This window comes from Macrobrachium rosenbergii, chromosome 53 (genome assembly GCF_040412425.1).
Source record: "Macrobrachium rosenbergii isolate ZJJX-2024 chromosome 53, ASM4041242v1, whole genome shotgun sequence".
In the NCBI taxonomy this organism is placed as follows: Eukaryota; Metazoa; Arthropoda; class Malacostraca; order Decapoda; family Palaemonidae; genus Macrobrachium; species Macrobrachium rosenbergii.
The window spans coordinates 27,010,071-27,028,659 of NC_089793.1; the positions used below are offsets into that span (position 1 = coordinate 27,010,071).

Sequence of the window (18,589 nt, forward strand, 5' to 3'; positions counted from 1 at the left end):
GATATTGCATAACCAGTCACTCTAACTTCTACAAACTGTACTGGACAAGGGAGGGGGGAGGTTAGATGTACAGGTAATTTCTAAACCCTGGTACTTTCAGAATACACAGTTTGAGAGTACAAAATACATTTCTGCCTTTAAATGACATCGCTCTGTGTACACGTAACTGCATATCAGATCTGCCACTAATCCAGAAGTACAGTACCTGACTTCAGACTTAACAATTACTGATGAGATGTGTTAAGAGCGAGCTATTTTTGGAAGAGATACGCTACAATGTTTTATATTGTACTGTTTGAACAAGTAATGGGACAGAACTGAGAAGAAATCCAGATATTTTTTGTGGTACGCGGGTACTAAGGGCTCATCAAAGATGAATGTTTGAAAGGCAATTAGGCTAAATCCCAGGCAGTTGAGCCAACAAAGCTATCATGGGACTGGGCAAAAAGCTGAGGTAGGAAAACCAATGATGGCATGAAAGATGAATTACAAGGAGAATGACGAGAATTATACTAATAAACAATTATACATAAGAATGGAGAAAGGGAACTGCTTCATGAGCATCTCCGAGAATGCTACATGCAACCATGATCCATTTCATATGATATATTACAAATGGGACTGTAGCAGTCCTATTTTTATGCCAGTAAGAGTAAATACAAATTACAGTTAAATATTTAAAGTACACAAACAATTTTGAGAATCGTCCAATGTATGCGGTTCAGATTGTTACCAGCACTAACATCACAAATTTACACAAAATTTGCTATTAAATCAGTCTGTCTTATGTTAGTATTTCTGAATTATATTCTTGTTTACGTTAGTCACCAATGTAAATTACTTTCATTTACCCTATACAGTACACAATTTATTACTGCTTACTTACAGCATACCCAATTGGTTTAAGAAAGTTTCTTTTTTGGGACTCACTTGGTATTGTTGTACTAAGACAATTTCTTTTAAAAGTCCTTAATACCATTCCATAGCCTCTTCATAATTAACAGTAAATAAGACTGATAGGCCTACCCTTAGCTAAATTCCATAATTTAATTAGTACAACCTAATAACATTCAAGTAAGGAACATCAGTGTATGAGCAAAAACAAATGAAACTTATTCAATAAATGGATAATATGATGCTTCGTTGTTGAGGTCAAATTATCTAAACAAAATAACAGACCTGAACCTTAATGATACCTTACCATTTTAGGGGCCAACTTATATATCAGCATATACTATACTTTATTCATTAAGGAAGCAGAGAAAGGCATTATTTACACCATAAACTGTATTTGGTATAGTTCAGCTACCTAAGATGTAAAATAACTGTTTCAAGATCCATTAGCCATTATTGTCTATTAACAGGCTTTTTTCCATTAAGTGATGAAGATAGTTATTCTCACTACACATACAAGTACTATAGTAAATCATACACAGGTAGTTTCCTTGACAATTGCTCACTTCCCATGTCTATCTTGCTCTTAGCAGTTCACTTAATTGTACATGGCCAATGATTATGCTACTTCACTTTGTCATTAACTCAAACAAAAACCATTCCTCTTTAAATAACTGGTTTACACTAACTATTCAAGATACCTTTGCTTAGAAAATCATTATAAATGACTAAAGGAAAAAGATACATGCAGAAAAATCTATAGAAATACTACATGTGATGGCACTGAATAGGTATATTTTAAACCTTTTGTTCAAAACCTATCTTTCAATCCATAAAAAGGTGAATCTAAAGTTTCTCTTTAATTTACACAACACCTGTTGTAAATTAACAATTCTTCTATATAGAATCCCTATTAGAAAAAATTGGTACTGTAATATACTAAAGTAAAAGAGAGAAAAAAAAAGTCTCCAGTTGATCAAAAAGAATTATATTGAAGTATGTTTCACAAACAAAAATTACTCTGATCAACTAGCCAATAATTTCTATTAATCCACATTTTAGTAAATATTATTATTTCTTTGCTCAGCCCAATAATCACAATCTTTAACTTGAGGAATTTGGAGTATCAACTATGAAATCGTCACATAGATGGATATGTATAAACAGAGTAACATTTATACTGTGCTCCATGCAAATACTACATGTGCATATATTATTAATACTATATGTGTCTAATTCAAGCAAATTAAATGTTATGAAAAACATTTTACATGATAAGAAATATGCAAAAATCCTAAAAACTTCAACTTGGGTTGGTCTTCTTCCAGAAAGCTACATAAGGTTCAAAACACCGAGTCCTCACATTATGTGTTGCTAGGAAAAAAATGAAAAACAAATCAACAACATGCAAAAAACATAAAATCCACTACAAAAAGTCAATGCTAATTTACTTTTGAAATATTTATAAATTCACAAATTCTGTCTTCTAAAAAGACAAATTATACAACCTAACGATATTATTTAGTTTTGAACCATACGTGCCACACAGAAAGTTACTACAGGTATGGACTTTTGATTTACATATTAGATGTCAAAAATTCAGCAATGACCAATAGAACACTTCCAGCTCAATCTCATTCCAAATTCATCAGTATAAATTACCATATCTATTTTCAATGACTTTTGTATAACACTTCAAAATACTGCTTTTATCTCAGGACCTACACAACTTTACTTTCCAAAAGAAACGTGTGGTCGTAAAACTTTCAAAGACAAGTACAGTATAATAAAAGACCCTCAGACAAAAGTTGAAGGAAATCTATATTCCAAACTTCTTTCTTACAGCAATCAGACTCAAACCATTCAGTACAACTTATGATGGAAAAAATGCATCACAAAATAATATCTCAGCCATGAACACACAGAATAAAGCCTGTTTACCAAGGAGACTTACACTATTTGTCTCCTAATACAATGATCTATCAGTTAATCTACCTAGTCTTCCAAACAGCCAGCAATGCAAAGATTAAGATGCTGATTATATCAAAGGGTATTGGTTTTTTTAAATGTTTAAATATTAAACAATACTATACTGTAGTATGATATACACAAAGCTTAATTCCCAGGATAAACATGAGTATGCACTTATCATATAGGGTACAACTAGTAGTTTCCATTTGGGATAAAGCCAGGCCTCCAAGAACATATGACAGGCGTCCATATGATCAAGAATTTGGATCACAAGCAATCTCTGTTGCACTGTTACAACCAAGTACCAAGAAAAATTAAATAAATGGGTGATAAATAGTTAATAAATTACAAAGTGTAGCTCAGGATCACCATACTTTTAATACATAGCTGCTCGGCATATCTGTATGATAAGGACATGCAAGATGTTTCCCACAAGTTAAAAAATGAAAGCTTTGCAATGAATGAGAATGAGGAATAATTTCAGGGCTGAATTGTATTATTCCTCTGGATATGAACAGTGAGTATTTCAAAGCTGTGAAAAGAATTACAATTTAAATGCATGTGCATAACTGAAAGCAGTAAAAAACAAAATTTGTAAATAAAGTGTATCAGTAACCTCTATGAGCATGTAGATGAAAATCCCCTTGTAAAATGGCACAAAAAAATAGCAGAATTAAAACAGTTGTGATTACAATCCCTTAACTTCCCCAGCATTGGCATTTAAAGTACTTGTCTCAGCAGAAAAAAATAAGATATGACACTTAGCCACACAGAATGGAAATCAGTAATTACATGTACTTTGAAAATTCCAGAGTTAGGTGATTTTTAGAGTTTAAATTACATACAGAAATTAGGACAAGTTCAAACTGCGTAGCATGCAGTGCTGAGCAAACAGTGTCGAAATAAAGTTCCTGTTAAGGTATCAAGATGTATTGCAAATATACTGCTCAACTCACTTTGAAGCAACTAAATCTCTAAATACCACTTGGAATTTTGGAAGTATGTGGTAAAAAGAAAAAAAGAAGAAGAAAAAAAGAAAGTTTCAGGTCTGACACATTTCAAGTAATGATCTTTCAAAACACATAAATAAAAATATCATAAAAAGTCAAACGGGCAATAATGGCAACTTCCACACTGGAGTACTGTGCATACAGTCCATGACTTTTCTAATCTAAGTTACTCCTGATTTAATACCTATGACCCCCCCCTCTTCCTCCTCTACCTCTACCACCTCCCCAACCTCCACCACCATGGCCACTCCTGTTATCATAACCTCTATTGTCATAACCTCTGTTATCATAACCGCCACCACCTCGATTATAGTTGCGGTTATCATAACCACCTCCGCGATTGTCATGTCCACCTCCTCCACGGTTGTCATATCCACCACCACCTCTATTATCATATCCCCCTCCTCTATTGTCGTATCCTCCTCCTCCACCACCCCTACCTCCACCTCTGCCACCACCCTGGTTCCACCCGCCCTGCACATGGCCTGACGAGAAGCCTCCACGTCCTCCTCCGTGTCCTGAAACAAAGGTAGAAATCTCACTATTTCTATTTATTGACAAACATCAAACTATTAAAATGTTGAGTACATAATGATGATCACACTCAAGAATTTCAATGCCTGCATAATCATACTGAGGGAAACTAGTCCAAATTGCTCATGAATGAAAACAGAGCTTATTAACATATCTTACTCTGAATCCATTATATAAAGCTGTATCATTACAGAAAAGTAATGAAAAAACTGATAACCTAGAGTGGTTCTTGAGAAAAAAAAATCACAATTAGCATTCCAATGAGAAATATCAATACAAGATAACATTTTAAAATACCTAAAAGGTTTTGCTACACCCTATCTATACAAAATGGTGGCATTTCATCATATAACCATTACTTCATGTTAGCTTTTTCTTCAGAAGCATTTTCTTAATACAAGCACTTTACTACAAGCCTATTCAGGTGACATCATTACATGAACCAGAAAGTACCCCTCTCTATCTTCAGAAAAAGGATTTTGACAAAGGAGTATGACCCATCCTGTTTTTCATTCTCCTCCCTTGATACAAATCATTCTAGTTTCCAAGAGTGGTGAAAAATTATCATTCTTCTCCACAGATGTCCAGCATTTCATTAGAAATAAGTGCTGAACAGAAATATCAATACAAGATAACATTTAAAATACCCCCCTATCTATAAAAATGGTGGCATTTCATGAAAAAGTTCATGACATCCCAGAAAAGCATCATGAGTATGGCTCACTAAAATTGAACATATATACCACTAAAATTACCCTTATCTTTAACTCACCAACCTTGTTACCACTTTCATCTTGTTAGGTGTTGGTATTTTCTGACATTTTCATTCTCTTTTGCCTTAAAAGTAAATGCTAGCCTGAACATCTACCTGCTCACCTACTGTTTTCATATTTTAACTAGTCCCGGCTCTATTAATTTGTTTCTGGTTAGTTTTACATATATTTCTGCTTCTTTTGAGATGAAAATAGATGTTGGTAAGAGATGCAGGCTTGAACTGAGACATAGGCTGGCAGAGGATGGACCTTTACATGAAAAAATTTCTCCCAATTTAGGAGAGTCATGCTATGGTATAACTGCTTCAGCCACACCAACAGAATACCCTTATTCTGTGGAATGGGGGATGGTGCAGCCAGTGGGGCAGGGAGCATTCTCTTAAAATAACAGGTTGGTGCGACCAGGATTAGGCCTACAAGAAATGCAACAACTTATGATCGATGGGTTATAACGAACAAATAAACTTTTTCATACAAACCTATCAATTTTACCTAGCCTGCACAAATAGGTTATGTAAAAGAAGAGTTTGTTGTGACACAAACATTTGTTTCCTTGTCATACCACTTAATTTCAAAGAAAAAGGAAAAGGAAACATCATATATAGCCTATTCAGAAGGTGAACCTCTAATAAGAAATTTATATTACTGTAAACCAAGACAAATTTACAACATGAAAAGAACTCACAAAACAAGATGTTATTAAAACAGCACGTTTAAACTTGCTACACTTCAAGACTGAATTATTGCTAAAGAATAGGTGACAAACCTCCCCTACAAATCCTATATATATAAGAGGTGAAAGGAAAGGAAGGGAAGAATTTACAGTAATCCTGAGTCAACATCACGAAACGTCTTTATGGAAATAGAAAAACTCAACACAAAGAGAACTAAAGGATAGTTAACACCTAATTGAACTGTGAATTTGGGTGGAGGTTTCTTGACAGGCATTTGTGGTACGTGACAGTAAAAGTCATATCTAAGCTGAAGTGAAAATAACCAATGCATACGCAGCTTTCCAGTGAATACAGTACAGTACTAGGAACACTAAAGTTGTGTAAATGATAATACATTCCATACAGGAGAAAATGCTTAGGTGGACTTCCAACTAGATCAATTTAAACGAGGTCAGTAAACGGTGAATAATGACGTCTCCCAAACATGGAACTTGGACATATAAAAAGTGAAGCAGTCCATAAGATATACATTTACCAATAAATGCTAGGTCCTTAAATAATTCTGCCACCTTCATTACAGTCTATTTGACTTTATATCTTTCTTAGTAGTAATCATGTGTCCACATTCTGTCTACATTTCCTAACTTACTCATAAAAAATTAAAAAATTCTATTGGCTGAAAATGAAAAAACAAACTCGTGATGAGTGATAAGTATGAAGCCATTATCAGAGAAAATTGTGCTTTTAATGCTTTTTCAGCAACTGAAAATCAATGGGTTTCCAGGAGTGTTGGCTTCGCAATTACCTGGCAGTAAAACTGATTATGGTTAAATGGAAATTCCTAAAATTTTGCACGTTTCATTAGTATTGGTGTGGATGTTACACCAAAGACCAAAGTACATAAGTACACAAAAGAAATATCTTGAGAAGTAATTCTTCATAAAATATCAGTAAATTTTCCCCCCAAAAAATAGTGTGCACAAGACAAGAAATGATGTTAGATTTCATTTCACACATGTTAGCAAAAACCAAACTTAATGACATGTTTTCAAACTTAAAAATACACTTGACAATCTTTGCCTTTCTCCTGCCACCCCTCTAAAAGAAAAAAAAAACACCACGCAAGGATTCAATAAATATCTGTCCCCCAAAAAAACAAGGCCACCTCACAAGCATTAATATAACACCAGAGTTTGTTAGTTAACAAACCTTGATGACCATCTTGTCCTCTACCACCACCTCCACCACCACCACCACCACCTGGTATGCAAAAAAGAAGTGGTAAATAATGTAATTCAGATATTTTCATTACTTCATATGAATCAGTCAAGCTTTTCCTTCCAAAGAATATTTATCCCAGGCACTGTTTTGACTGACACTAGTCATACATTCAAGTTTTATGATTTAGACAATCCACTGAAAATTTGATAATACAGGGTGACTAAGGAAAAGCTATACTGTACTGGATAAAATTTTCCATGAAATGCTCTTCCGAACTTTAATATTTATAACATAGTTTTTTTGGTAATGTACTTTAAAAGGATAACCTATTTTCTTCTGTGCTTTCATCTTCTTGACTATTTTTACACTAGCTTTCCTAGACTTCTCTGCCATTGCTACAAGTTACTACGACAGTAATTTCTTCTATTTCTATTATTATTGAGTACTTATAATTAAAGTATACTGTATTATAACTGTCCTTGATTTGCTGTTGCATGAATTTGCCCATACACAAAGGCATATGAAACCTACTGCTTACATAATAAGGGACAACTGTATACATATTCAATGGGTTAAAATGGAACTTCATCACAAAGCAAAAATGTTTACTCCCAAGGAAAAGCATTTCCACTATCAGGTAACAAAAGAACATCATCAACATAAAACATCTATGCAAGTACCTAAACTATTAAAATGTAGCACAATGTTACAAGTGAATGAATTTTAAATTTGGATCTGATCAAAAATCGAACATTCACATACACAAGGCAGGCTTCCACTTTTCACCAATTTTGAAATTTGCATGGTACCTCTATCAAAATATCTTTTGTTAATTTGCTTGTTTCAGATTACCTTCTAAATTCAAATTAGTACAAAAGAAGAAAACAGTTTTAGTATAGACTTCAACAAAGTAAAAAAAGTCATATATAACATTTTCATTACACTGTGTAAACTTCTGTGCTTGTGAATGTATAGTGTGCTTGTAGAAAAATACACAGGTCAATCACTTGAAAGCAGGAAATAAGCCATAAATTAGCAGGGGGAAAAATGGTTGTTTAGAATCTTCAACAAAAGGTTCAAAAACAACAAATGAATACCATAACTGAACAAATAACAAACCATGATGCTAATTACCAATGCACCCTCCTCCTGTTACTCGAGGTGAAAATAACATTTTTGAAAGCATTTGACATGCTACAACATAATGCAAAATCACAGTGCAGTTCAATCTCCAACATAAAATAATTATATATTGGGCTTATATAAACTCATTAAAAATAATGACAAAATTCTTTCCAATTCACCTGTAACTCACTTGTATGAGAAAAGCCAATTAAAAATTTCACAAATTTATCCGTTCACACTTGTAATGATGAAAATCACTACATGTGGAAACAAAAATGGATGTTGCACTTGACATAAACTCTGTAATAATTTTCCAAGATATGGGATAAGCTACTGATTAACAGGGGGAAGGAGGAGTAAAGCGTGGTTAGAATCTGTAACACAAGGGTAAAAACTAATACAGCAAAGCCATGACTAAACAAACCTTGATGCTCATGACCACCGCCACGACCTCCTGTATTTCAAGGTGAAATAAACTTTGAGCACCTTCTACACTAAAAAAACTTTATAAAATAAATGTTTAACGTAAAACTTAACAAGCAAATGGCCAACCGCACTCACAAAATAATAAAACATTATTGGACAATGCGATACATTAACAGAGATATAACAAAAACAAATAAAGACCCAGCCAACCAACCTTGGTATTCATGACCACCCCCTCGACCTCCTGTTATCAAGACAAAAACATTCTTAGTGCATATTTACAATTTAAGCCAATCTTTTATTATCATAAAACACAAAAACCTAAGAAGCACATAATCTACAGAAATGGGAAAATAACTGTGATGTTATGAGACATTAGGATATATAAACAGAAATAACACAACCAAAAAATTGCCAGCCAACCAACCTTGGTGTTCATGACCACCCCCTCGACCTCCTGTTATTAAGATAAGATAAACGTTCTTAGTGCATTTCCCATACAACAAAAATCAGTGTCCATCACGTATATATCTAACAGAAATGAGGCCAATATAAAGTAACCTGATCAAATTTTTGAATATATGAATATTTATCCCACAACCAAAGAAAACCAACCAACCTTGGTGTTCATAACCACCACCTCCACCTCCACCACCTCTACCTCCTGTATAGTATGAAAAATTATAATAGATCTAGAATTGTACATTATTTTCAACAAAATAAAGAAGTCAGAATTTCAGTTTATGTATTACATTTTTACAAATTTAATACAGTATCTAAAAAATTATATCTTTATGATAAAATAAAATTTTATATAGTATATACTTACTCAGTAATTACTTAGCTAAGAGTTTCAACTCGAACGGCAGCTTAAATTTTGAAATTCGTGGTAGCGATTCTTTTGTTTTTGTGTAGGTGACAAGACCCTGCCCACTTTTGGGGTAGGAGAGAGGAACAAATAAGCCAATACTGTTGACCAATTTGTTTAAGAGAAAAATTCCACGCGTGGGGAGGAGGGTGGGCTCCATCCATAATTACTGGGTAAGTACTGTATATAAAAAAATGACATTTTTATTCTAAAATAATGTTTAACACATACTTACCTGTTAGTTACATATAGCTTTAGTCTTTGACGTCACGGCAAAATTTCAAAAGCGCTTGCAGCGCCAGTCCCGAATATCGGGTGATCGCCTACCTGCCCTCTGTCGGGTACCAGGAACTATTCCAACATGCTTCAGAATAATTTGCCTACCTGTCCCCGTGGGGAGGAGGGTGGGTTGTGATATGTAACTAACAGGTAAGTATGTGTTAAACATTATTTTAGAATAAAAATGTCATTTTAACACATACAACTTACCTGTTGTTACATATAGCTGATTGACACCTTTAGGAGGTGGGGCAATGACAGCTGTGAGTTGTTGGAAACATTAAGGTTGTTACGTATAAAATTTCTTAGTTCCTCACCTGCTAAGGTAGCTGATTCCACTGTTACTGCCTCAGTAACCTGCTATCCTTAGAGCAACCAGGGTGGAAGTATAATGACCCGGTCGCAGATTGCTTTGCTGGGTATCATTTTTCACCTAGGACATGGCAGTGACAATACTGATTGACACCTTTATGCCCTGCTCAGGGCGAGCACAAACATCATGAATTACAAAAGGGATCACCCAACACCAAAGAAAAAGCATAACCATAAAAACCAAAACCAACTGTGGGGTAAAACTATCCAACACTTACCCTCACAGACAACCGTAAAAAGGTCCACATCCAAAACAACAAGTAAAGGTAGGTTAATCCTCCTTACCCCCCTTTACCCATTACCGTGTTCCAGATACAACAAAGGGCCCTAACATGCTGCACTCATCAAACACTGTCTGCACTTGGAAGAGATAATGCAAAAGCAAATACAGACTTACATCTCCAGTAGGTTGCTTGCACAATATCTTGAAGGGAGAGGTTCTTTATAAGCGAGAGAAGTAGAGATAGCCCTCACTTCGTGAGCCTTCACTTTACACATTTTCAAATCATTCTCTGAAATATTGGAGTGAGCTTCAGAAATCAGATCTCTAATAAAAAGGACATGGCATTCTTGGACATCGGGGTCTAAGAGGGTTCCTGACCTAACACCATAAGAACCAAAGGACCTCTAATATCTTTAGTCCTTCGCAAATAATATTTTTCAAGGCTCTGACTGGGCAGAGGAACCTCCTGATTCCTTACCTACCAATTCGACGACAGACTGAATCTCAAAAGAGCGAGGCCACGGTGCACCCAGGGGTCTGAAAACTTGGCCATAAAAAACAGTTTGAAAGAACAAATTGCTTTTAAAGCAGAGAATCCTACTCTCTTATCCAAGGCGTGGATCTCACTGATTCTCTTAGCTGTAGCTAACAAAACTAAAAAGAGGGTTTCCTCGTAAGATCTCTTAAAGAAGAAGAATCTATAGGTTCAAATTTCTCAGACATAAGCCACTTCAGGACTACATCAAGATTCCACGAAACAACTTTAGCATCTGACCTCTTAGAGGTAGTGAAGGATTTAATAAGGTCCGTTATATCTTGGTTATTAGAGATATCCAAACCTCTGTGAAAAAAACAGTAGCCAGCATGCTACGATAACCTTTAAGTGTGGATACAGAAAGGTTCTTATTCGAGGAACAAAAGAAAATGTGCTTCAAGGCGTCAACGAGGTTTCTGGAAGAGGAAATGTCATGATCTTTGCACCATGAACGAAACATATTCCACTTGGACTCACAGACCTTAATCTGAAGACGGTCTTCTGGCTCTAGCGATGGATTGAGCCGCTTTCTTCTAAAAAAATCCTTTGCTTCTGAGTAGACGTTCGATAGTCTGAACGCAGTTAGCCGCAGACTTGACAGGTTTTCGTGAAATCTCCTGAAGTGGGGCTGTCTGAGTACATCTACTCTGTTTGGAAGGCTCCTCGAAGTCGATCAAGAGATCCATGAGAACTGGGAACCAATCCTGGAAGGCCAGAAGGGGGCTATCAACGCCATTCTGGTGTTGGAAGTGAAATTTCCTCAACACCGCACCTAACATCTTGAACGGGTGGGAAGGCGTAAAGATCCAGACCCGACCAATTCAGTAGCATTGCGTCCGTCTGGAAGGCTGCTTGAGTCCGGGACAGGAGAACAGAAGATTGGGAGCCTGTTCGACTTGGAAGTCATGAACAGGTCTACCAGAGGTTGACCCCAAAGCCTCCACAGCGACTTGCACACTTCTTCGTGCAAAATCCACTCTGTGGACAGAACCTGATGCTTCCTGCTCAAGGAGTCTGCTCACGTTGAGGGCTCCTTGAATGAATCTCGTTAGAGCAGAATCTTGTGCTTCTCTGCCCACAAAAGGAGGTCTCTTGCTACCTCGCTGAGGGAGTAAGAATGAGTGCCCCTGTTTTTTGATGTAAGACAACGCTGTGGTGCTGTCTGAATGAACCAGAACTGTTTGTCCCTGGAATGAATGGTAGGAAGTGCACGAGACTCAGGTGGATTGCTTTCAACTCCTCCTGTTGATGTGCCATTCTTTTCTGTCGCATTCCACAAACCTGGAAATTTCTTTTACACCCATCGTCGCTTCCCCATCCTACTTCTGAACGAGTCTGCAAACAGTTCGTGGTTCTGGGTTGAGACGGAAATAGAGAGACCTTTTCTAATTTTCTTGATCTAACCACCACCTTAGATCCCCCTTGATAAGGTCCGAGATTGGAAAGGAAAAGGAGTCTGGGAGCTTTTTTCCTGTTCCATTGCTCCCTGAGGTAGAATTGGAAGGGCCTCATTTGAAGTCTCCCCAGGAGACAAAGATTTTCTATTGACTCGTATAGAGTTCCCAGGAGGCTCATCCAAGCCTTTGCTGGAACAGGTATCCATATCCAGAAAAGTTCTGGACTTTTGAGACAGTCCGAGATTCTTTGATCTCCTGAGAAAAGTCATAGAAAGGAACTGTCTCCAGTCTCACTCCTAAATAGATTCTGGATTGTGAGGGAGATAGGTGGGACTTCTTCCAATTGATTAGAAGTCATAGCTTCTGTGTCAAGTCCAGAGTTGCCATATTTCTGTGTCAAGTCGAGGGTTACTTTCAAATCCTCCAAGCACTGAGACTGAGACTGGGAACCAAGGAGCCAATGGGGATTTAGATAGAGAGAGATCTTTATTCCTCTGAGATGAAGAGCTGGCAACAGTGGACATAACTCTTGTGAATACTTGAGGGCTGTGAACAGACCGAAGCACAGAGTCCTGAACTGATAAGTCCTCCTGGAAAACTGGCGAAGAAACTTCCTGGACGCTGGGATGGATCGAATTTGAAAGTAAGCGCCCTGCAGATCTATGGAGACCATCCAATCCTCGGATAGAAGAGAATTGAGGAGGATCAGCTGATTATCTCTCCATCAGAAAAACTGGTTTTCTCCACGGAAAGGTTGAGAGAACTTACGCCCAGGACTGGTCTCCAGCCGCCTGAGGCCTTGGAACAAGAAAAAGGCGGTTGTAAAAGCCTGGAGAGTTGACTTCTTCCACGATCTCTATCGCTCCTTTTAAAGCCATGGAGTCTACTTCCACACTCAGAACTGAGCATTTTCTAGAGTTGCTGGAATATGCTGTCAAGCTAAAGGTTCTGTTGCAAGAGGGGGTCTCTTGAGGAAGGGATAGAATATCCTTCCTTTAGCACGGACGTGGTCCACTAGTCCGCCTCCGATCTCCTCCCAAATTTGCCAGAACTGCTGAAGTCTGGTTTCCTACTAGTGCATGGAGGACATGTGCAGATCACTTTTAATTGAGGGTTTGATTGCCTTGGAGACAAATCTTGCTTTGCCTCGGAAATGAGATCCCTGTAAGGGTTGAAGGGCCTGCCCTAAAGGGCCTATCTTGACTAATCTTGAGGCCTGGTTTCGCTGGCAGAGAAGGTTGAGGAGCTGGTTTTCTTAGTGGGAAAGCCAAAAGGTCCTGTGTGGACTTCTGAGTAGGGATTTCGAGTGGCCACAAGTTCTGAGGAAAAGGTTTTACTTCTTATCCAGAGGTGCTCAAAAGAAGAGGCGATCTTTGAGTCCTAGAAACTCACTGACAACAAAGAGCAGATCAGTCCCCGCTTCTAAGAACTCCTAACGTGAAGATGGAGGCTAACTCCAAGACGCCCGTCACTTAACCCTTTATCTAAGTTCAGGACATAACAGAAGAGAAATCATCGAAAATCCTGGAAAGACCAAAAGACTTTACCTCCTACCCAAAGCGCCAATAGTCCAGTCCATAAAAACTGATGACTTCCAAAACTCGGAAAACGTTCTTCAAAAAAGGTGGTCCAACTCTGAAGGAGAGAAGAAAATCCGACCCCCGAAGTTGGGGATCAGTGAGAACGACAAGTAGAATCAACGAGACTGGAGAAGTCTCCTGAGAGGAGTCAGAAGCTCCCAGAGAGAAAAGACACAGTGTCGTAGCAAGCCTTTGCCTTAGTTCTGAAAGCTTGAAGGAGGGAAAGAAAGTCTAATTTTCCCTGATCACGTTTGTCTTCCAACCAGGTTCATTTTCTTTAATGCCTTCTTGGCTGAAATAGAAAGCACTAACTTCATAAAGGAAGAGGAAGGCTTCGAGTCTCTTGCGCACTAAAGGAGAGAGGGGATGAAAGACGCAGGTGCAAAATCCTCAGGAAAATTATCAATAAAGAAGCCGTAAGACTTTTTTATGATTTAGATAGAAAGTCTGCTTTTCTACAGGAAACTCTTTCCACAACTTCTTCTCAGAAGAAATAGGAGAAAGACCTTCCGCTTTGCACATCTTGTGAAGGAGGAGTAGGAGCCTGAATAAGAGCTTGAGGAGGAGCCTGGAGCCTGAGTAGACGCCACAAGAGGAGCCTGAGTAGGGCGCCACAAGAGGAGCCTGAACTGGCGCCACAAGAGAGCCTGAACTGGCGCCACAGAAATGAGCCTGGGATGGCGCTCACCTGGCGCTACCTGAGGCGCTGAGCCTGAGAGAGCGCTAAATCTTGAGGGGAGCGACTGAGCCTGACTAGGTGTAGAGCCTGATCCTGAGCCTGAACAAAAGGAGGATCAAGAGACACAGATCGAGGAGGAGCTTTCATGCTGGGCGCTCGAGAGCTCGTAAGACAAAGGAGGAGGCATCAAATACGCTCAGAAGGCTTTGCTGGAGAAGAACTAGGGCCTACCGAGCCATGAAAGAATGCTTCCAAGTTTCTTGTGCATCACTCAAGAAATCATGAGTACACGAGGATCCAACTGGCTTAACGATGATCAGCAGAGCCAGGATCATGATGAGAAGAGGCGCAGAAGCCACAATAGGTTTACGTGAAAAACCAAAGGAGAAACACCGGGAACGCTGGGCAATACCAATGGGAAGTCTTATACCTCTTACGCACATGAGCCTTGCGCGCCTGGGAGAAGACTCATCTGACGATTTGAAAAATCTCCTCCGGACTCTCCCAAAAACTACAGGAAGGCTCTGATAAGCGAAATGGCTTCTTCTTCTGAACCAGCGCCCAGCGAAAGATTCCTGGACCTCTTCAATGGTCTAGACTCAACGGGAAATCTCCAGTTTCTGCGAGGCGAATCACTGGAGCTTGAAGAAAGACACTTCCGAGTCCCTTCCAACCGGCGTTCCAGAACAGCCTGGGAAACAACAGGATCAGTTGAGGGGGCGGCTGCTCGTGAGCAGACCCCACTGCCTCCCTTGGACTTTCAGCATGTCTTCTCCCAGGAGCAGGGGAGCTTGACAGAGGCTTAGGTCTAAGAGGCAGACAGGCCGAGCAACCACCTCCTCCACCACACTAACACTTTGCACTGCACTTAAATTATTCACAATATTTTGAAAGAATCCATAGGTTCATGAAGGATTTCACATTAACGCCAATATCCTCCATGGCGCCTAACAATAAGGGTTAAATCTCTTGTCCATCTGGACTTGATACTCAGACACGGTAACGGGTTCAGGGATATCAGAGTCAGGAATAGGAATATTAGTAGCCACGGGATATTAATAGAAGTTTCCTGCATAGCTAAGGGAGATTCCTGTTTCTGAGAGAGAAGATGAACTTCTAGCTAAAAGCTTTCCTGGTTCTATCTTCTCAAGTTCTTTTACATACTTAGATAGAGCCTTCCCAATCTTTTTCAGTCATACTGACACATTCATCACACTTCCTCTCATATGAACATTCCCTGACCTCTACAAGCCACACAAATTGAATGAGGATCAAGACTAGCCTTGACCAACCTAGTCTTACAGCCTTTGCTGCATACCCTAAAGGTATAAGACCCAGAATCTGACATAATTATCAGAAAACCTGACTAAATAGGTGACAAAATAAACTGGCAAAGCCGCAAACCAACAAGAGAGTACTTCACCAAGTGAAAACAGCTCGATGTAGGCAGAAACGATGAAATTTCGCCGATCGACAACAATGTCGCCGCGTGACGGCAAAATTATTCTGAAGCATGTTGAATAGTTCCTGGTACCTCGACAGAGGGCAGGTATGGGCGATCACCCGATATTTTCCGGACTGGCGCTGCCGCTGCTTTTGAAATTTTGCCGTGACGTCAAAGACTAAAACTATATGTAACTAACAGGTAAGTTGTATGTGTTAAACTTTATTTTATCATAAAAATATTTTTACATAAGTAATTTACCCAGTAATTACTTAGCTGATTCCACATTGAAAGGAGGTGGGGAATCATGGACAGTAAAATAACAATCTGCATATGAAGTTAATGATCTAAACAAGGCTAACATTGAGACAATGTTTGTTGTTTCCTTACCTGGTGAGAGGGCTGCGCAAATAATTACTGCCTCTGATTGGCGCTCATCTCGACCTGTTGAGACGTGACGGTATAGTCAGTGTTGTCTCTATGAAAGTGGGATATTATGCGGCGAAGGAGTGCTCCGAAGGCCGACAGAACATACAGCAGGAACTTTGTGATGAAGGAGAATACCAAGGATCAACAAAGCTCAGATCACTGCCCCTGCCCAGGGCACAGTACCAAAAAACATCAAAAAACCAGTAACAGAATCACCTACACCATAAAAATTAACATGACCTATAACCAACACTAAAAAACTGGTGGGGCACTCCACTGTTGTACCCTACAGGCTTCCCTAGAACTTGACACCACGAACAAGGCAGAGGGCTAAACACAGAGGAAAGGCTACTTCCTACGCTTCCTCACCCGTCACTACGCCAGCCATGGACATTGGTCCTAGGGTACCGCAGTTTTCGTAAATAGTTTCCATGTCCCGCCGATAGTGCATTGCAAATACCCACTTGCTTTTCCAATATGTTGCTTGAAGAATGGAGGATAAAGAAAGATTGTGCTTGAAAGCTACTGATGTAGCAACTGCCCTAACCTCATGAGCTTTCACTTTCATGACTTTCAAATGATTTTCTTCCACTTGGGAGTGAGATTTGATAATAAGGTTCTGCAAAAAGAAGGAAATAGCATTTTTAGATAAAGGTCTGGAGGGATTTTTGACTAAGCACCATAAATTAGAAAACTGCCCTCTAACTTTCTCAGTTCGGTGCAGGTAGTACCTGAGGGCTCTCACAGGCAAAGCACTCTTTCTTCCTCTTCCGTTCCTAAAATATCAGAGAGGCTCTTAACTGTGAAGGAACGAGGCCAAGGGTGTGAAGGGTTCTCGTTCTTCGCAAAAAAGCTCAATTGGAAGGAACAGACTGCGTCTCCGTTTGAAAAGCCGATCCTTCTGTCAATTGCTTGAATTTCACTTACTCTCTTTGCAGTGGCCAGTGCTACTAGGAAAATACGCTACTAGAAAAACAGTCTTCTTAGATAACTCACTCAGAGAGGAAGAGCGCATGGGTTCGAAGCGGTCACTTGATAACCACTTAAGTACCACATCTAGATTCCAAGTGAAATTCTCCTCCTTTCTAGATCTGTTGGTGTTGAACAACTTAATTAGGTCTGAAATATCCTGATTAGCAGAAATGTCCAGGCCTCTGTGATGGAAAACATGAAGAAAAGAAGAAAATCCGATATTTGAGGGATAGATGTCTGAGAATATGAAACTCTGTTTCTTCTGCACCAGGTCCTAAAAAACTTCCACTTTGCCTGGTAGAGCTTGTTGGAAGATGCACGTCTACATTTGGCAATGGCCTCCACTGCCTATTGCGAAAAACCTTTCGCCTGGACAAGTCTACTCACAGTCGAAAGCCCGTCAGGACCACAGTGGACAGGCCTTGATGGAAAATCCTGCAGTGCGGTTGTCTGTGAGGACTTGGAATAGCAGGGAGGAGCCTTGGAAAGCCTATTAGGAGATCCAGATGGTCTGGGAACCATTCCTTGTGTGGCCAAAAGGGGGCCACCAGAGTTATCCTTGCATTGCTGTAAGAGCGGAATTTCTTGAGAACCTCCCTTACCATTCCGAAGGCTGGAAAAGCGTAAAGGTCCAGATTCCACCAATCTTGAATCATCGCATCTGTTTTCCAAGCGAGAGGGTCTGGAACAGGGGAGCAGAACAGAGGTAGACGGTGATTTCGAGACATTGCAAATAAGTCCAAGGTCGGTTGTCCCCATAATCTTCAAAGGTTGGAGCAAACCCGATTATCTGATGTCCATTCTGTCGGAAGGACTTGATTCTGGCAACTTAGTTCATCCGCCAGGACATTGCATTTGCCTTGGATAAACCTTCTGACTAGTTGGGTTTGATTCTGGTCTGCCCAGCACAACTGATCTCTTGCTATATCACACAGGGAGAATGAGTGCGCTCCCCCTTGATGTCTTATGTAGGCCAAGGCTGTGGTGTTGTCTGCATGCACTGCAACTGTCTTGTTGCAGACTTCTTGTTGCAAAATGACTGAGACCCAAGTGAATCACTTTTAATTCTCATAGGTTGATGTGAAGCTGTTTCTCCTTCAGGGACCAAATTCTCGAGATTTCTCGGTTCCCAAGGAGCGCTCCCTTACCCAGATCCAACAAGTTGGAGAAGAAGTCTAGGTCG

The 18,589-nt window shown here is 39.3% G+C and overlaps 1 protein-coding gene across 3 annotated transcripts in view; it reads right to left on the minus strand.

The window, feature by feature from the left end:
• Positions 1 to 1,272: 1,272 nt before the first annotated feature.
• The window catches only part of LOC136834376 (protein FAM98A), a 36,148-nt gene continuing 18,831 nt past the window's right edge, over positions 1,273 to 18,589 (minus strand). The window contains exons 8-11 of one of the 3 annotated variants that reach the window (XM_067096932.1): positions 9,248 to 9,292; positions 9,056 to 9,085; positions 8,843 to 8,872; positions 1,273 to 4,393 (exon numbers count right to left, since the gene is read on the minus strand). In XM_067096932.1, coding sequence (XP_066953033.1) covers positions 4,053 to 4,393; positions 8,843 to 8,872; positions 9,056 to 9,085; positions 9,248 to 9,292 — 446 coding nt within the window. In that variant the 3' untranslated portion in view covers positions 1,273 to 4,052. Of the gene's footprint in view, positions 4,394 to 8,444; positions 8,657 to 8,842; positions 8,873 to 9,055; positions 9,086 to 9,247; positions 9,293 to 18,589 lie in introns of those variants that run through there. The other 2 variants (XM_067096934.1, XM_067096933.1) reach the window with 2 other exon arrangements.